The 20,532-nt window shown below is 39.9% G+C and overlaps 1 protein-coding gene across 3 annotated transcripts in view; it reads left to right on the plus strand.

Moving 5' to 3' along the window:
* The window catches only part of LOC121886673 (caskin-2-like), a 65,429-nt gene that overhangs the window by 35,767 nt on the left and 9,130 nt on the right, over window positions 1-20,532 (plus strand). The window contains exons 5-15 of one of the 3 annotated variants that reach the window (XM_042396862.1): window positions 762-907; window positions 1,479-1,574; window positions 3,586-3,719; window positions 10,060-10,168; window positions 10,417-10,525; window positions 10,725-10,819; window positions 13,318-13,435; window positions 16,144-16,272; window positions 16,495-16,581; window positions 18,876-19,003; window positions 19,400-19,481. In XM_042396862.1, the coding sequence (XP_042252796.1) occupies window positions 762-907; window positions 1,479-1,574; window positions 3,586-3,719; window positions 10,060-10,168; window positions 10,417-10,525; window positions 10,725-10,819; window positions 13,318-13,435; window positions 16,144-16,272; window positions 16,495-16,581; window positions 18,876-19,003; window positions 19,400-19,481 (1,233 nt within the window). The remainder of the gene's footprint in view (window positions 1-761; window positions 908-1,478; window positions 1,575-3,585; window positions 3,720-10,059; window positions 10,169-10,416; window positions 10,526-10,724; window positions 10,820-13,317; window positions 13,436-16,143; window positions 16,273-16,494; window positions 16,582-18,875; window positions 19,004-19,399; window positions 19,482-20,532) is intronic. The other 2 variants (XM_042396863.1, XM_042396864.1) reach the window with 2 other exon arrangements.

A 20,532-nucleotide genomic window follows, 5' to 3' on the forward strand; every position in this document is an offset into this window, starting at 1 on the left:
TGTAAACACTCCACCAAATTTGAGTCATTTTTGCTAAAAACTATTATTCCCAGCTGTTTTAGGAAATTACGTAGCCTTTTTTAGAAATAAAAGTGTGTATTTGTGACTTGTTTTTAAAGCTGCACTGATGAATATCAACAGTGGATCAACTGACTATGTGTAATGTGTGAAGTGTCGCTAGTGTCAAACCCACAGAATCACCCGGGTCTGTAGTTCCCCTCAGCTCTACAGAGCATTTAGTGTCTTTCAGCTCATTGTTTTGGTTTTACAGCCCGAAACTTTACTTTGGTTCTGTCCCACAGCTCTCATTAACCTTCTTTTCAATAGTAGCAGACAGCTGTTTTCAGAAAAAAAGGCTCTGATAAACCTGCTGCTACCTGCTACCTCCCAGCACCAAACGGCAGACAGACAGTGTTAGTGACTCACTGCTCAACATAATGGAGCATTTGGCAGCTAAAGAGACAGATATTTGTCTTAGGAGTTGGTGGAGACCAGAACAAAGCTAAAAGGACAGTGAATGTTGGACTTACATTTATCAGGTGGACACAAAGACAACTGCAAATGAGCTGCCTGGTCAACACTCAAACTCCATGCCCCAAGTTTGCTGGCTTTCTGTTAAAAATGTGCCTCTTAAACCAAGATAACCCTGGCGGAATCATCATCTGGTTTGAATTGAACATGTGAATTCAGTTGATACCCCTGTAATATGCACCTCTCACTGTCTTTTCCTTTCCATCCCTCACTCATCTTTCTGTCTGTAGGCATGCGTCCCCTCCACTACGCAGCATGGCAGGGTAAAGCTGACTCCGTCTTATTGTTGCTACGAGCCGGCGCTTCAGTCAACTCCCCTTCCCATGATGGACAGATACCGTTACACCTCTCTGCTCAGTATGGACACTATGAAGTGGTGAGTACACACACACACACACACACACACACACACACACACACACACACACACACACACACACACACACAGAGACATCTGTGACGCCGAAGGCAAATTTCCAAAGTATTACGAGTCCTCTCATTTCAGTGAAATCTACTCCCTTTCTGCCTCAGCATGTATTGTCCACCAACAATGAAAGTAACACCGTGAATGCAATGACACAGGTTTTTCACAAGAGTCTAAAGGTAGTGAACGCACACATTCCTTTCCTCCAGCCTCATCCGTTTGGTGTTTTGTCTTAATTGATACATATGCATATCACACCTCAACATGTCATATAACCCATACTGAGCCCTGACCTCTTCAGTACAACACCATCAAACACAATACTGACAATCCTGAACAGAGGCTGCGCTGGAGCTATCATATGCTCCTCTTTTCTGTTCAAAGACAAAACATCAACACACACACACACACACACAGGATGTGTCGGGATGATTGACATGTGAGTGTATGTCATATCACTTACACTTACACTGAGGTGATATCACTTACACTGTCCTTTCTCCTGTTTTTTTTTCTCTCTCAGTCTGAGATGTTGCTGCAGCACCAGTCGAATCCCTGCATGATGAACAAAGCAAAGAAGACGCCTCTAGATCTGACCTGCGAGTTTGGCAGATTGAAGGTATGAGAATTTTTGTATGTGTTTTTATGTGTGTGTGTGAGAAAATTGATCTTTTGTCATAAATAAGATTTTACCCATTGAGTATCATCCATGATCTAAGGAAAATTAAAAACAATTAATTTTTATGAAGATTGTGTGCTCAGTCTTATTCTTTGTATTTATTCTGCCTTTGGTATTTCCAGTATTACATTGTTTCCATGATTTTGATATTAGTGCTATAAAACTAAATCATAACTGATTACCTTTCTGATGTTTTCTGATGTTTGATACAATGTTAATTATAGAAGCCAGTCAATAATAATTGCCTCTGTATTACGATTTCGTCATGTGTGTGTGTGAAGGCAGTATGAATCCACTGCATAAATGGCGGACTCCACCATTCACAATTGCAACTAGTGTATAGAGAGTGAATTACAGAATATATAACACAGAAACAGATTGACAAATTGACCATCATTATCGCAGCAGCCACTTTTAGCTAGTATGGATAGCGAAGACTCTTATGGCTCTCATACAGGTCCAAAGCCAGTCCTCCCCACCTGGCTGGCCTTGTACAGTAGGCACAGAGTCCATGGAGGTCCAAGAGAGTACAGGAGATGTCAGCAAGTGGTAGACAGCAAGTGTTGGTTCTCTTTAGCTTGTGTTTCTTATATTTCTCCCCCTTAATGTATGTTAAAATATAGGAATATTAGGAACACTTTTTAATATAATGCACACCACCACCACTATGACCTGAATGATAAAGTAGAATTATCACATCTCTGGCAATGTCAACAAAAACTGAAAATGTGTAAGCTTCCTAAAAGTAGAATTTATGGCAGAGCTGTTGTCTTGAATTGCATTAGATTGCACAGGTGTTCCTAATAAAGTGCTCAGTAAATGTATCTTTAATAAGCTAAAATGACCTGTGTAAAGATTTTTGCTCTGGGGCTGCTGAAGGACCTTGCAATGCCATTTGGGAAATTCTGCTCCTTTTCCAGTCTCTTTATCAATAGACTGGTGGAACAGACAAAGGTGTTTCTATGAAAACAATTTGTTAAAGGGTATACATTAATATATGACTACCTATGGGAGTAGAAATCAAGGTTTGTGCTATGTGCACAAATTCACAAAAATGGCTATTTATAAAAGATAGCCATGTACATACAGCTTCACAAATCAGACAAAAATAGTGCAAATGCATATCTCTGCCTGTGAGGACACAGTCTTAATCTTGAATCTGCATAGAGTTTTATGCACTGGCCTAGTGTGAATATGTGTGTGCTCGCCTGTGTCTATGGACAGTACAGTAACATCCTAAAACTTCATGCAGTGATTTGCTTCATTCATATAGTCACTCTAATCCAATTATTTGCATGTTAAAAGTCCGTTTTGCCCCTTTTGGATTGGGACGGCCTATGTCAAACATGAACCATGGCTTAGATGAAGTGACCCAGCTAAATTAAGCTTGTTTGAGCGAAAGGAAAATAGGCTTCAGTGGCTCTTTTTGGACACGCGCGCACTGTAACATTAAGGGGATTGCACACTGCAGTGTGTTTCTCTGTTTCTCTGTCACATCTGTGGATAAGCCTGGCTGTGAGATGTATAGCTGGCCCTGTAATTCAGAATTAGACACACACACACACACACTTCTCATGCCTGTTAAATGTTCTCTCGTCTGGTCTGAGTTTGCAGTTCAGCTGTGAAAGAATAGAAGGCTTTGAGCTGTTTTTTGTGACACATAGAGTTTGTGAGTGAGTGTGTGTGTGTGAGTGGAGGATGTGGTATCTCTAGACAGCTGCTGGTAGTGGATGAGCCTCTATGTACTAGCTTGAACCTATATATATGTCACTGTATACTGTATATTATTTCAATCCATATATTTATATCCCGCAAACTCAGCCAGCTCGGCTTTGCATGTACTGTATATTTATGTATTGCTAATACTGTAATTCCTGCCCTGATTCTGCCACTCCTCTGTTCTCATGACTCACACTTCATCTTCATTTTCGTGTCTTTGATTTCTCTTCAGGTGGCTCAGTTGCTGCTGAGCAGTAATATGGTGGCGGCGCTGTTAGAAGGAGAGGGAGGGCATGACAGCCTAGACTCTCCATCAACCACCCCACTTCACCTGGCAGCCAGGAATGGGCACAAAGACATCATCAAGTAAGATCACAGCAAGGAGCCGTTGAAATGCACTGTAATAGAATTCTATCATGTCTCTATTTCTGCCCCGTCATCTTTCTGCAAGCTTCTGTCTGCTTTATCCACAGCTACTGCTGCTGCTGCTACTACCAATAAAGCTGCTACTAATGCTTAAGGGCTGACCTGAATGCTTTGAAGTTTCAATTTGATGCCATGGCATTTGAATGGCAAAATCAGTATTCGAATATTCGTATACATATATATATATGTATATTATATGTATATAATTCTAATATTACCGCTCTCCTTTTACTGCTGCTACTGTTACTGCTGCCACGACTACTACTACTACTTTTACTACACTACAACTATTTCCTTTACACACTACAACTGCACTCTCTGCTAAAGCTAATGAGGGCTACTACCGCTATTACTATTGGTACAACTGTAACTAACACTACTACTTATGACCACCCAAAAGAATCGTGATGAGATCGTGGATCGTGATCCTGCCTGAAAAAATTATATTTTCACCATATCACCCACCCCTAATTTCTACCTCTGTTGCAGCTATTACTGCTAATGTTACAACAGCTACTGGTGCCGCTAATACTACTGCTGCTCTATGGCATTGCTACTATAATACTGTTGCTAATGCTATGCATGCTACTTATACCACTATTTGTAATAATAACTTAATTTGTATAACACCTTTCATACAAAAAATGCAGCTCAAAGTGCTTTACAACAAAATGATTTACATGCATGAAGTGCTTCACATCAATTTATAGATTGTGTACACCATGTGTACACAATCTGTAAATCAGTGTCTAGGTCTCTGAAGCCATAGGCATAACAGAACCTCCCTTTTCCCAGTGGACACAGACTCACCACTGGTCTTGATTAACCGAAATAAGCCTCTTTCAGCTTACCCCAGAACATCTTCCCATGGGTTTAACCTCACTATGGGTCTTATCTGTGTCGGGCGCAACCCGAAGCTGACCCAGGAAACAGTCTTTTTTCTCTAACCTACCAACCACTGACCTCAGCACCTATGTAACATAAGATGGAAAATAAAACTCACTTGATAATAATAAAAATAAGATAGAATAAAATAAAGTTAAACTAGAATACATAGAATGCATATGATGGAAGATAAAACCCAATGACATATAAAATAGAATACTGAATTATAATAGTAATAACATACTATTACTACTACAACAATTTACTCTGCTGCTACCACTACCACTAGAGTTGTCAGTGCTACCACTTATACCGCTACTATAACAACTCTTACCACAACTACTGCTACTACTTCTATTAGTACTGGTAAACCCTCTGCGACTGCTACTACTACAACTATTGCTACCACTGCTATTGCTGCCGCTGTGTGATTATTACTGACATTGTGACTGCTGTTACTACTACAACAACAACAACTAATACTGCTACTGCTGCTGCTACTAATGCTAATTCTACTACTATTAATAATACTGTAACTATTTTTTACTAATATGGCCACTATTACCACTACTAGGATTGTCAGTGCTGCTATTTCTATTACTGCTACTACTAACAGTACTGCTTGTGCTACCTCTTGTATAATTACCATTACTGGTTTTACCATTAGTACTGGTACTATTACTGCACTGCACTAGACCTATACTACACAGAATACCTTATGTGTTTCAGTCCCTAATGCACTGCTGCAGGAGTTTAACATTTTCCCTCAGGTAGCCCCAGAAACCCCCACCAGAGAAAACACTCTGTACTATAGTGATATTTAATCCCAGTAACTTTACACTTTTCAAATACCCAGTAGAAGCTTGGTGTGTTTTTTTTATGCCAGCATATATATGTAAATTTCGCCAAGCTACTCCACCCTGCCTCTCAGACATGCTGTTAACGATTTCCATCCTCCCCTAATTATCTGATCTCTCTTGCGACACCCTCTCCATCCTCCACTCTCACTCCTCTGAACTGGAATGTTGAATGGAAGATATGCAGGAGAGAAGGGGAGGCTCTTACACAAACAGAAATAAAATTCACTGCATTAGCACACAAGTTTATTCTGGGTTTACTCAGCAGAATTTAGCTGTGATCTCCTACTAAGGGATTTATGTCTCTTCAAAGACTTCCATACTTATGCGGGAGATGTCTTATAGTACCTACTTTTTGTATAGCTGGAGGAGCTTTCTAGGTCTGGTTTGAACTGAGGCTGCAAATATTTGCACAGGGAAGAGACAGGATTATTTTTGTTGTTGATTTAGTGTTGTATATGTGTGAACAATCATTCTACACGTGAAAATATAATAGTAATAAGTGTAAAATAGTCACTCTCATCCTCTTAATTCATGGAATTTATAATGAAATAAAGCTATTGTCAAAGCCATTAGAGATCCCTGGACTCTGGAAGTTGATAGCCATTGCCCTGATATCTTCTATATTTGATGTACAGTATATGCTGCAGTGTATGCAGAGAGTAAATCAACTACTTTTTTTCATCACACTGCATTGCTTAATATTTCTCCTGTCTGTTCAACCCCCCTCGCACTTAGTGAGATCTTGTCAAGTCAAGAGTGTTTGTCAGCAGCATTCACATTTCACAAACCAACATCAGGATTTCTACCTTCAGTACAGTGAGCTCAAACCAAAGGCTGAGTTTATATCTATGTAGCTTAATCAGATGTGTAAACTGAAACAGAATTGTTACATGTGTGGTAGTCCAAAGAATCAGTATGACAGAGTATTATGGCCCCTGTTAAGAAAAAAAAATCTAAGATTTTGAGAATGAACTATTAATGTTCTGAGAAAAACTTTGTTTTATTATGAAAATATAGGTATTTTGAGAATAAAACCATGTCATGAGTAAAAGTCATAATTCTAGGTAAAACATAACATGATGATATGAAATTGTAATTTTACAAAAAACATTTTAATATTCCAATGATAAAGTTGTAATATAACAAGATGTTTATTTTAATACTCTGTCAAAGTAAACAGGTAAGAACAGGGATTTTTTTTTCTCAGAAAAATAACTTTATTTTGGTAATAGCATTTCAGGCTACTTTAAAAGATGAGTTTGCCCTTAATTTGGAATTTAATGATAAAGAGGACATATCCCCAATCATATTCTGGGAAGGGGCAAAGGCTGTGCTAAGGGGAAAAATAATTCAATTAGCTTCAATTTCAAAAAAGGGTAGGGCAGCTAAACATATAGAACTGGAAAAAAAGTAGATTACCTCAAAAAAACATGTATTATGTAAGAAAATACATCTGCCGAAAATCTCCACAAGCTTAACGAGGCTAAACAGGAACTTGATGATCTTCTTTTTTATATGAAAGAAATTTGAGATTCTTGAAACAACAGTACTACGAGCATGGGAGTAGAGCTAGCCCCCTCTTTGTATCTCAGTTGAGAAAAAACAGCCCCACAATAATCCAAATAATCAAAAGTAACAAATCAGACAAACCATTCCTATATAAACTAAATGAAATTTCAGAAGCTTTTGCTGCATTTTACAAAGATTTATACTCAGACAAAAACACTGAAAGGGACTCAGAAATAATTGATTCCTATCTAAGATCCATTAAACTACCTAAGATAGACCCTGTTTCATCTGAGTTCATAGACAGGCTGATAAGTAATGAGGAAATTGAAAATGCATTTAGTAAGTTGTTTCTATTTAAAACCTTAGATAAATTTGGATTTGGCCCAAACTTCATCAGATGGATACATCTTCTGTTCACTGCCCCTCAAAGCACGGTCAGAGTTAATGGGTATTTGTCTCAATCTTGGTCTAGGTAGAGGAACATGCCAGGGGTCCCTGCTGTTACTGCTCCTTTTTGCATTAATCATTGAACTATTGGCACAGGTGATACGAGATGATACAGTCAAAGGGATAGAAATTGGCAACAAACTCCATAAAATTTCTCCATATGCAGATGACATTTTAGTTTATATATCGGAACCTCTAAGTTCAGTCCCAGCTGATGGATTGCTTAGCCACATTGGGAACCTTTCAGGATATAAAGTTAATGTTAATAAAACAGAAGCGCTGGCTCTGAACTTGCTTCTCATGCACCAGATGAGAGCATCATTCTCATTCAAGTGGCAGGGCAAGGTGTAAAATACTTGGGCACCACTATACCACAAGAGTTATATAAGGCAAACTATAATAAATGAATTGATAAGATATCTGCTGATCTTAACAGATGGGCTGTGCTACACCTTACTCTCTCAGGTAGAATAGAGAGTATTAGAATGAATGTACTACCTAGGCTGCTATTTCTTATTCAGCTCTGCCTCTCACACCACCAAAAAATATGTTCAATTTTAGATCACCTCATATCCAGGTTTATTTGGCAGGGAAGGCGCCTGCGGGTAAGATACAAAGTTCTACAATTATCCAAACAAAAAGGAGGGTGGGGATTCCCTCATCTTAGGCACTGGTTGACTTGTCAACTAAGGGCATTGACCATCTGGATTTCTGACAGGGTGGGCACAAGGTGGCTGGAGATTGAGAGGTCAGTCTATACTCCAATGCCCTTGTCAAATGCTCCATTTACTGAGGATAAAGCCCTAGAAGAGACCTTGGGTAGATGGTCAAAAACTAGTCTTATAGCATGGTGCAGCAGACTTTTGGTCTCCTTAGTCATGTATCAATTTTGTCATGTGTTGCTCATCTAAAAGATTTTATACCCCTAAAAGTAGACACGGGATACTAAAGATGGAGACTAAATCTTAGTTTTGTCCACCAACTCTTTGAGGATTAGGAATTAAAACATTTGAACAGTTGTCTAATGAATTTAACCCGCCAAGATCAGGTTATTTTTAGATGTCTTGAGATAAGTTTTTTGCTTAAACATCCAAATTGGAATAGCCTTAAGAAATCTGATTCCCTTATTGAACAATACTTGATAGGGATTAAAAACAGAAATCACAAAGGGACCGATATTCAATCTATATAGAGCATTATCTAGTATGAAACAAGAAAACACCCTTCATATTAAACAAAAATAGGAAGAGTAGTTTGAATTAGAAATTAGTGAGGACGTTTGGGAAAATATTGCTTCAGAAACTCATAAAGTCACTAATGCAAACTTATGAGTGCAGTGGAAAATAGTTAACAGATTCTTTAGAACTCCTCACATCCTTTCCAAAATAGCACCCAGTCAAACAAGTACATGTTGGAGGAAATGTGGAGAGAGTCTGCAAACCATACAGATATATTTTGGAAGTGCCCTTGGGGCCATCTCAGAAGCAGTGATGAGCAGGAAAAAGATACACTTACTGCATATACTTCTTGCAGCAGCCAGGAAAGCAATAACACTGACCTCCAACCTATGACACATTGCAGTCAGTAGTTATAGGAATTTACACAAATAACCTTGGCTACAAGTGATGGGGGAAGCATGGAGCTATGCATGCTTGGGAAACTTTTGTGTTTCATCAATTTATATTTTAAGTAGCTTTCTGGTGATTGCGGCAGCTAATGTCAGGGTTATGGTTTTTATATTATTTTTGGTGTATATGTTACCTATGTTTTGTTTGTTGTGCCTGTTTATTTTGTTGTTGTTGTTGTTGTTTTTAATTGGGTAACTAATGGTTTTATAAACAAACTGTTTCTGGTACCGTCCCAGAGATAGAAGTGATGAGTCGATGAGGGGGCGGAGGGCAGTAGATGAGGGTAGAGATGAAGATGTGTGGATGAAAGTAGAAGTGAAGGTGGCATGCAAACCGGTTGATCGAGAGAATGATTAACTGAAGAGTTGAGTATAAATAGTTGGATGGGTTGGGGAAGTGATTTGGGACAGGGAAGTGAAGGAAATCTATAAAGATTACAAAATTTGTACTTCTAATTAATAGAATTTAAAAGAAAAAAAAAATGTAATAACTTGCGTGTGTTTGTTTAACTTTGCCCAATAAAAATAAAGTTGAAAAAAAAAGAAACAACCCCCAGTATGCAGAAGTGTAGCATCCATGGAACCCAAATGGTAAAAATGTCATGTGCACATGAACCTGCAGTTTCTTACAGCCATGCTTCAATGTTGTTTACATATTCAAAACTTGACTCAACCTTCACATAGTGAGCCCAGGACCACCTCCTCCTCCTCCTGCACATCCTCCTCCTCCTGCACAGCTCTCTGGATACGATGCCATCAGCATGCTTTCTTCTGGGCCTCTGACAGAACCAGAGATATTTGTTAGCTTGTGTTTGTGTGTGCGTGGGGGTGGATGAGTGGGGGGTATATGGTTTAATGAGATGTTGCAGATGTCTGTAACAGTTGAATAGATTAATCTTTGTGTGAGTGTTGCCTGCAGCCTTATATGAGTGTTTTTGATTTGATTTCCTAGGTTGTTGCTCAAAGCCGGTATTGACATCAACAGAGCCACCAAAGCAGGGACGTCTCTGCACGAAGCTGCCCTCTATGGCAAAACGGAAGTAGTGCGGCTGCTGCTTGATGTAAGCAAAGTCGATGGAAATATAATTTTCGTTCAGCTAGTATGGCATTTTAAAGAACAAAACAGATATTTCTGTATGTAAGCTACAGATAGAACAACTGCATAACTTCACATCACACCAGTTTCTCAGTGTTATTCTTTAATAAAGGAGGGAGGCATTTGAGGGAGGATTTGTTTTAAAAGTGCATCCCACCCACAGTAATCCCACACTCTGTGTGTCTGTGTGTGTGTATGTGTTTGTGTGTCTAGGCGGGCATCAACGTGAACATGCGCAACACGTACAACCAGACAGCTCTGGACATCGTCAACCAGTTCACCACCTCCACAGCCAGCAGGGAAATCAAACAACTGCTGAGAGGTTGGTAGCTCTTGAAATACTACTTTTTTCAACAATTAATTGATGCTTTCATGAAATTTTGATTTTTGGTTGAGACAGAGGCAGGGGAAATGAGGGAAGAGAGGCTGCTAAATGGCAGAGGGTCAAAATCGATCTTCATGGTGTAAAACAAACCATTTGTGCCCTCCGATGATGGCTCTGTGTCTTTTTTTTTCTGCAGAGGCATCAAGCTCCCTCCAGGTCAGAGCAGTGAAGGACTACTGGAACCTTCACGACCCCACCGCCCTTAACCTCCGGGCTGGAGACCTCATTATGGTACTTGATTTTGTCTGTGTATGTTTGTAGAGAGAGAAGCAGGTCTCTTTAATGGCTGTCTAGTATACAAGTAATGGTTTCACTCTGCAGTACTCCTGTTTTTGCTTGAATTGTTGTGCCTCAACTGACTGTTGGTAGCTTTGCTAAACTCCTGCTTAATGTCTTCCAGCTGCACAGTGGCTCCTTGCCCTCCATGAAGACAAAAAATTCCAATTCAATTTTTCTTTTTGCCTTTGTTAGCTTTGTTAATAAGGCAGCAGCTTAATTTCATATGATGCTTTATGTGAATCTTAATGTGATTACAGCATCTCTGTCTATGTTTTTGTATTATAAAAAATGAGACAATCCTAGTGAAAATTGGTGTATTCATTTCACCCCATTCATTTGCCTGTGTCAGATCTGTCTGCCACATTGTCTTCATTGTCCACTGGGGGGTGCCAAAGTTAGAAATGTTCAAATTCCACACACAGTGGCTTTAAAGGAAACATCAAATTTATTGGTGACTAGGCCCTCATTCCTGACCCCAAATTTTAGATGCAGGGACGTTACCAAAATGTTCAGCCGTTCAATCCCCACCAACTGTGACCTCCACTACAGCATCACTATTCTTACAACCAGCTGTCCTTTCAGCAGCACAGTGTACAAGATCAAAACTGTCTCAACTAGGGTGACTCATATCAGAAATTCAATGGATAAAATAGTTTTCAAGAAGCCTCTAAGTATATGGCATGAAACTGCATTGTTAGCCACGCTACCGATGTGGCTTTAGGGATAGCAGAATTGCTCTGTTGGACCACCACTTTGCTCCAGACTGAAATCCCCAAGAATTATTGGATGGATTATGATGAGGAGACTCGGGGCCAGATGAATAAAACTCTGCATACGCACAAAGACACACATATGCATACACATTATTTTCATCATATCTACAAAGTGGTGCATACGCATGGTTCTGTTATATAAATCTTAGTCTTTGTGAAATTTGTACGAGCCTGATTTCCATTCCTACAGTTTGCCATAGGTGGAATTAGACATGCACTTAATCACCTGTTTGTATTTAAAAAATTGTCTGGTTCACCAGTCTTTAGACCTGACAATAAAAAGAATGGCAGAGAAGCGGCATAATTTCACAGATTGTGCAACACCAGTGAGGTTTTCCAACAATACCAGAGCAACCTGTAAGGCTTTATCAGCACAAATAACTCATCATCATAATCACACATCAGAAAGGGAAGAGCAAACAGCAAAGATTAGTGTTTTATTATTAGATTTAATTAGATTCAGTCTTTGTCTTAAGCATGTGTGTGGTGCACACAGTCTCACTACACAGTCTTCTTTTAAAGATCACAGTTTATTTGTGGGAAATGTACTGAGGTATGCATGATTTTTGTGTATACTGTATGCATCATGTATACACATAAAACAACACGCGTCTTTTGGAGTTGTTGTGGATTGATACGTTTGTAAAAATGTAAGCTTGTGGATTGACATTAATGGTTCAGATTAAGAAATGTTATGCTGTTTGGCATCACATATTCACCGTGCTGCACCTTTCCCAAGTGAAGGCTTGTTGTGTTTTACTTGTAATACTGGTCTGTTCCTGTTTTCTTGCACTTACTGTAAAATTGATTCAGCTGAAAGTCATTGTATACCTTCTGCCAGCTGCTTTACTCTGTTTATTCACTGGCAGAGAAATCACAGGATTATGCAGTGAAGACTTTAGTGAGTGAAGTCTTGTTGTTAGGATTTGTGTGGGATGTTGGAGGATAATTTAGTGTACCCTGAGCAGGAGACCACAGAAGAGAAACAGGCAGAAACTTGCTGCTGTCACTCTCTCATTACCAACTTGTTTGCTCATTCCCCCTCACACACACACTCACACACACTCACACACACACACACACACTTCTTGCACTAATTCATGTGTGCATTTGCGTGTTTATGTGCTTACTCCCATGTATTTTGATATCTTTATAAGAGTCGCTGTGACATCCCAGACTCCTGTTTGAACTCGTACTGTATGTTGTTGTGCAGTATTCTGTCAGAAGGCAGCAGTGTTTGTTTTTGTCCTCTCCAGGCATTTTGTTAACACTCACAATGAATAGACAGTATATTTCCAGTTCATTGGCTCTCTCATTATGGTCTTAAAAGCATGCCTGGAGGAGTCACACACATGACATGCATACTTAGGCATGATGTACAGTTGACAAGGGAAAAACGTTTGTAACACTGATCCACAAAGTTCCAAGTAAATTATACACTTTTTAACCATGCTAGTGGCATGGTTGTAAGGATGGCATGAAAGTTATGAACTTTTGTATGGAGACTCATGGTCACCAGAGAATGAATCCTACTGACTTTGGTGTTCTCCTGTCAATGTCTTGACAACTATTGGATGGATTGCCATTAAATTTGGTACAGACATTCATGTCTGTCACAGCTGTTTGCAATGACACAAACATTTCAGCTGAAGTGTGCTCATGATTTGTTGGGGTCAGGTCCTGGAGCAGCACTCAGACGGCCGGTGGAAAGGTCACATCCATGACACCCAGCGGGGAACGGACCGGGTGGGCTTCTTCCCCCCTTCAGTGGTGGAGGTCCTCAGCAGAAGAGCAGGTAGACATACAAACAGCTCGCACACAACATCTGCATAAACTCAAAGACACTCAGTGAGGTCTTTGAGACACACATGTAAAATAACAGCATGTAAAATAAACCAGATTTCAATATTAAAATGCTGCTTACATGTTAATGCATCAGTAATAATAATAATCCAATAATATCATATATTAATTAACACCCTGAAAGGGAGCCATTCTGCATAATGAGTACATTCACTTTTGATACTTAAAAGTACATTTTACTGATTATACATTTGTACCTTTACTGTTTTTACAGTGTGATATTTGTATCTTTACTTGAACCCATATTAATAGATTTTTTGGCCACTTGGGGACATTTTATGGCCTTATAAAGTTTTTATAGCCAATGTGTTAGCAAGCAGTGACCTATTTACACATCCAGCAGACACAGAACATTAGCATTAATTTGGAGTCATGTTTATGGCCAACTGTTGAATGTAAGTCCAATATTGACTCTCCTTTTAGCTCTGTTTTGGTCTCCATCAACTCCTGAGAAAAATATCCGACTCTTTAGCTGCTAAATGCTCCACTATGTTCACCAGATAGTCGCTAACTTTGTCTGTCTGCCGTTTGGTTGTGGACAGGTTGTGCACAGTGAGTGTTCTCACTGAAAACAGCTGCCTGCTGCTGCTGGAGTGTACTTGTTAAAGAGTATTTTTAAACTGTAGTATTGCTGACTTAAGTTAAGGATCTGAATATTTGTTTCACCACTGAAGACACTTTGTAGACATGTGTATAGTATACATACGTGCATTTTAATCACATCTAGCATCTTTATGTTCCTTTTATCTCAGAGATAACTTGCAGTTCAGTAACTCTAGACTCCCAGGGCTCATGCTCAAGGCTGATTACCAAGCCGGGCAAGTAGGCAACTGCCCCAGGGCCCCAAAAATCTCACTTTTACACCATGTGAATTGATTGTGGTAATTTGATTACTTTCTGATATTTTTTATTTTTTTGATAATTTTGTTTAGGAATTTTCATCACTAAAGCACATGGTGCATAATCCTAAATAGTGTGTGATGTGTTTAATCAAATAACTAAAAACGAGTTGGCGCTTAGAAAACCAGGTGCTAGCTTGTGTTATTCTAACATAGGAGTACTAGTTGTCTTGGCATATAATGAAGCTGCCATGTGTATTCTGCTGCGTGGACTGAACTTGTAGGAAAGGCAACAGGGTATATACACAATGGACAGAGGTGGGAGTTGGGGGTCCATATGGGTTCAACAGCAAATGTTTGCTCCAGGGCCCCCTGAAATGTTTGGAAAATGAAGCACTGTCAAAGAATGTGTTTTGATTAATTAAAGACATGATGATATTGACTTAATATGCAAAGTAAAAGTGGTAAGAATGTTTACTATATCATGCTCTGACTATAATAAGTCCATCTCAGGGCCAGATTAGTCCTGGTACATTGTGGGCTTGAGCTGGCAGAGTGGTGTTGAAGTGACTAATTTGACTCAGGGCAATGGTTATATTTGGGCTAAGAATGCATCTCTATACTTGTACATAGGGCTGGGCAATATGAACAAAATCAAATATGACAATATTTTTTTACCAAATACCTTGATATTAATATTGTGACATTATTGTAGGGATGACTATTGGTGCTTTCACAAAATATTTACACAGAGATTTTTGATAAATAATAGTCATTAATGTGGATATATTGACCAAGTGGCTAAAGACAAAAAATAGAACAGCTAGCTGTCTGGTAAGTTTAGAAAATACTTTACTGTACTGCAGCCTTTAAAACTAGGAAAAGACAACACTTATGCCATATTACGATATCCAAAATCTAAGAGTCACAATATCATTATATCGATATGTTGCCCAACCCTACTCGTACACAAGCAGGATCTATCATGTTGGCATGCTTGATCACTGGAGGGTTCAGCATGCTTGTAAGTCATCAGATTTAATCCCTGTGGATGAAAGGAATACGAGTCCTGGGCTTGTTTTGCAGCTGTAAAGTCATTGACATTCAAACGGCGTGGTGAGCACAGTGAGGGGTCCAATAACACACACAGACACACCCGTACACACACACTTCAGTTCTACGTCCTCAGCAAGCCAGGCTACACACATTCATAGATACTCACACACACTGACGCACATTTATAGGATTACTATGGCCAGATTGCAAAGTGTCAGCTCAGTGCTAAAGCCCTCACAGTCGACGTTGGGATATTGTGTGCTGTGTGTGTGAGTGTGTGTGTGTGTCTGCTCATGCTTGAGGGAAAGAAACAGAGAGTTTGACTTAAAGTCTGTGACAGGCTCTTTGCTTATGAGGCAAACTCGGCAGTGTGTGTGAGCATGTTTGTGTGTATGTGTGTGTGTGTGTGTGTGCCTGAGCCTTGCGATAATGTCAATGGTGTCAGCAACCATGGACCAACAACACACAAAGGATAAGTAAGCCCTCTCAGCGTTGCTGGTGATCTTATACTCCCATTCAGCAGCTTCTTATGTAACACCAGAGAGGATTTACAGTCAATATGCCCTTTTTTAGCTGTTCATAATGTACTCACCGTACTTCAAAAAGGTTTTCATTGCCACCTTACAGCCTTTTCCTATACCTGTGCACGCAGTTCCAACTGAAACACACACTATGCATGTACATGAAAGACTTTCCCTCACTCATGCATGCCTGCCTCCTCCCACACCTGTCTCCCTGACTGCAGGGGGCACTCTCTCCCGTCAAGCTTCCATGCCATGTCAACGACAACTCTTTACCTCCAGAGCTCCTCCCTCAAGCCACGGCCCCGCCCCTCAGACTGAAGACTCATACACACTCGGCTATGATCCTGCAGGTACATACACGCACTCACAACTTCTCCCCTCTGTTTGGTCTCTTTCCACCACCTGTGACACGTCCTCCCAGGTTTCACGTTTCCCTCCCAAACAGCACCCTGATCCTGGTCTCTGCTCCGTCAGCCCTATGGTGCTCAGTGTCGGCTTGATAGGTCCACTCCCAGCCACAGTATGTGGGGTATACAGTGAGTGAGTGTCTAAAGTGTGTGTGTGTTTGTTAGGTGCTCCACCTGGCAGTCAGCTCTCAGCCCCAGCTAGTCCTGCTAGCCCCACTCAGGACATTTGGGTCCTCAGGAGCTCTCCCACTGGTAAGAGTGTGTGGCCCCAAACACCCTGCCCCCTCCCTCTCCCCTGTGTGAACCTGTAGACCAGCTCTGAACTACTGGGCCTCTTTAAACCGCACCCACCAGCACTGTAGGAAGCTTATTCTCATCTTTATCCCTTTATATCCCAAAGTCTTGACCTACGGTGCCACCCTGCAAATCCCATCCCCCCACCCCGCTTCCCACACCCCAATAATCCAGCTATAATCATTTTACTATAGTTGTCTCTCAGAAGTACACAATGGTAAATGAGCAGCATTCCTCTAGAGCCTTTTCTTTAACTCATGTGTCACTCTGACCAGCTGGTTTCTCATTTTTTTGCAGCTTGCTGGTGCACCTGCCTCCTCCCTGAAAGCCTGTGCAGCAAACATATACAAAACAGTTATCTTAACAAGTCATTTCATCTAGTATTGAGAAAAATATGTATTTTTGTTTTTAATAACCGAAGAGATACTAACTCTGGTTCCAGATCATTCTTGAAGTACATGGTAAAGGAAAAGTTTGACATTTTGGGAATTACAATCATTTGCTTTGTGTCTAAGAGTTGGATGAGAAGATCAATACCATTCTTACAGTATCTCTGTGCTTGAACTTGATCCAGGAAGCTCTGTTTTGTACACAAACAGAAATATAAAAATGAGAATTTCAGTTTGAGGGCGAGTTGAGGTTGTAACTATTTCCTGCTAAACAACAAGCCAAGCACAATAGTGTTGCAGTACTGGGCGGACAGATAAACCATTGTTCATCAAGAAATAGTTACACCATGTAACTCCCCTAAAATCACAAACTGCTGTTTGTCTACAGATTAAAGTATTAAATACACAATATGTAATTTCTGCCTCTAGAGGTCTCTTAATCAAAACAATAACAAAAGACGGAGTGTGATTATGGTGTGAAGTTGTGTGGGATCATGGGAGTTGTTGTCTTCATTGTTAAACAACCAGCTCCTCGGGGGTTAGGATTCCTTCAATGTTCATTGTTCAAAAACAGTGTTTCTTCGATGCTGTTCGGCGGTCACAGGACATCCGAGAGGGGCTCTGTGTGAGCCGAGCTGCCGCTAACGTTTGCTTGTTTCTCTGATAACTTAAGATCCAGATGTCCGATGACTAAAATCCTTCATCCAGTTAAAAGATATAGTTAAAAACAACCAAGATCTAAGTTTATTGTAAAAATGTGGCTTAAAACTGAATAAATGTCAATTTGTGACAGTTTGTGGTGGGCAAACACATCTCAACGTATTACATTGTATGCATATACTCTTTGGTAGAAGAGGTATGACGCCACTGACAGGTGACCAAATGAAACAGACCGTCAACTTGATTAAAATTACGAAGTTCTCTGGGTTTGAAAATTGTTCGAAACATTTGGTATAATCTAAGTACACAACTCAACAAAATATATAACATAGATCTAGTTGTTTTTAGACATTTTTAATGCGGAATAGTTACATATTATAGTTTTAAGAGGTTATAGAGGTTTTACGTGTATTTTTGAACATTGGACACAGCCATGCTAGTTTCTACCTCTGCTTGCAGTCTTTATGCAAAGCTAAGTTAATCACCTCTTGAAACTAGCTATATGCTTACAACTGCAATAATTGCAACAAGGTGAAAACCAACCATTAACATATAATCACCCCATAAAGTTGATAAGGTGAACATTTTAGCAAACAGATGTCTGTTTACGCATCCAGCAGACACAAAGCAACATTAGCGCTTTTGTCTCCACCAACTCCTGAGAAATATATCTCTCTCCTAAATGCTCCACTGTGTTTACCAGCTAGTAACTAACTTTGTCTGTCTGCTGTTTGTTGCTGAGCAGGTAGTGTACAGTGGGTTTATCAGAGCTTCTTTGTTGAAAATAGCTGCCTGCTGCCTCTAGAAGAAACGCTGATGAGACCAGTGAGACTGAACCAAAACACTAAGCTGAAAGATGCTGAAACACAGTATGTAGCAGAGAGGAAATGCAGAGTTGGATGATAATTCTGTGTGGATTCATCACTATGAAGGACCACTTTCATATTACACAGTCATAAAAAATACTGATAAGAGAAGCTTTAAAGCACAGACATGAGAGTGGTATTGATCTTCTCAAATAACTCCCAGACAGGAAGCAAAAAACAGTTTTTTGCAGTTAACTCAAACCACACTTGCCTACCAGTTTTGCCTCACAGTCTTGGCTTCTCTGCTAATTTAATAATAAACACCCACACACACACACACACACACACACAAATACTCTATCACTCTCTGCTTTCTCTTTCTGTCTTTTTCTCTCAGGTGACAGAAACAGTGTTGGCAGCGCCGGCAGTGTCGGCAGCAGCCGCAGTGCTGGTAGCGGCCAGAGCTCAGAAAGCAGCCACAAACAGAACGGGACTCAAAATCGCCACAACGCTGACACTGGCAAGGTTAGATCTGCTCAGAAAGACCATTGAAATCACTTTTAAATAAAAGCAAGCCATGCATTTATTAACTGTGCTACAAACCTATGTAAGATCAGAAAATCTTTATCCCTTTTTACACTGTTAAAACTCTCCATACCAAGTCTACCAATGAAGTTTAGTTTGTTTTAACCTACAGCTGAACCTGCTTGTTATAGCTCACATGTCAGAGTACAGCAGATTTCTCCACTAATTTGATGCTCAATCATTTCCAGTTTAATTCACCTGCAGAATGCAACAGAACATTTTATTACAACATGATCTGACTTGCTAAGGTGGATAAGGTGATTGTTTGCAGTGCGTTTAGTGATCCTTGACATTTAGTGCTGTTACTCATTGTATCTTCCTTGTTGGTGTGTGCAGCTTGCTCCCTCTGCTGGTGAATCAGGAGACCATCTTCACATTACAGGAGCAGATCACAGCAAACAGGCTGATGGATCCACAGGTTAGTCTTTGTCTTTTTCCTGCTTCTTCCTTATAATTCAAAACACATACATTTGTCTGCTTCAAAACACATCTGGTTATGGACTTATAGTACATAATGTATGGTTTAATTTTGCTTTGAGGTCAGATACATTGGGTGATGATAATGTACTTATTGGTCAAACTTATATCTGCAGGTCATCCACATCCCTCACCTGTTTAGTCACCTATTAAACTTTTTCATTCTTTTTTACAAAATAGTGTGACTTTTTCTTGTAAATTTTGACTGTATGACTGTACCCACAAATTGTTACAGATTTCTTCTCATAATATTAATATTAGAACTCTCAAAATTACAACTTTCGCAGAATATAATGACTTATATGTTATGTTGCGTTTGTGGGAGCAAACACTAAGACAAATTCTTGGTATGTTAGCATACTTGGCTAATAAACATGTTCTGATTGTGATTCTGAAATCGATCTTGTGTAGCACCAAGCGTGCGCGTGTGTGTACTTGGATGGTGTTTGGGGCCTAAGTGGCCACTTCCTCTCTTGACTGATCACTGTTTCACTTTGACATAGATGGCCTCCTGCACTCCTATTTCAAACCACCTCTCTTCTCTATCCAATATGTGTGCTGTCTTAAAAGAGTGCCCTTTCAGATGTAGATAGACATACCATATCCCATGACCTGAATGACTGTAAATCTTCACAGACATCACTTGTACTTACTTACACCTGAGGAATGCAATTAAAGAAAAATGTAGCAGCAGTGCTTTTGTTCTGCAGATTGGGCTGTTATTGGCGTCAGTCTGAAAGGAAATGAGACGGAGGGAGAGAGAACTGGCTTACCTCACCTCACCACAGAAACCAATAAAACCACAAGCTTTTCCCAACCACACAACCCATAAAAACACCCAATTGCTACTCCAAGAAAGGCCAACAAAATGTTTTAGTGTCACATCTAAGCGGCAGGTGCAGAAAAATCAGAGAGACGGCAAATGCTTCAAGTATTCTCTGCAGCTTTTTCTGCTGAGCAGGGGCTTTGCGGTGAGCCGTTCAGTGTAAAGG

This window comes from Thunnus maccoyii, chromosome 20 (genome assembly GCF_910596095.1).
Source record: "Thunnus maccoyii chromosome 20, fThuMac1.1, whole genome shotgun sequence".
In the NCBI taxonomy this organism is placed as follows: Eukaryota; Metazoa; Chordata; class Actinopteri; order Scombriformes; family Scombridae; genus Thunnus; species Thunnus maccoyii.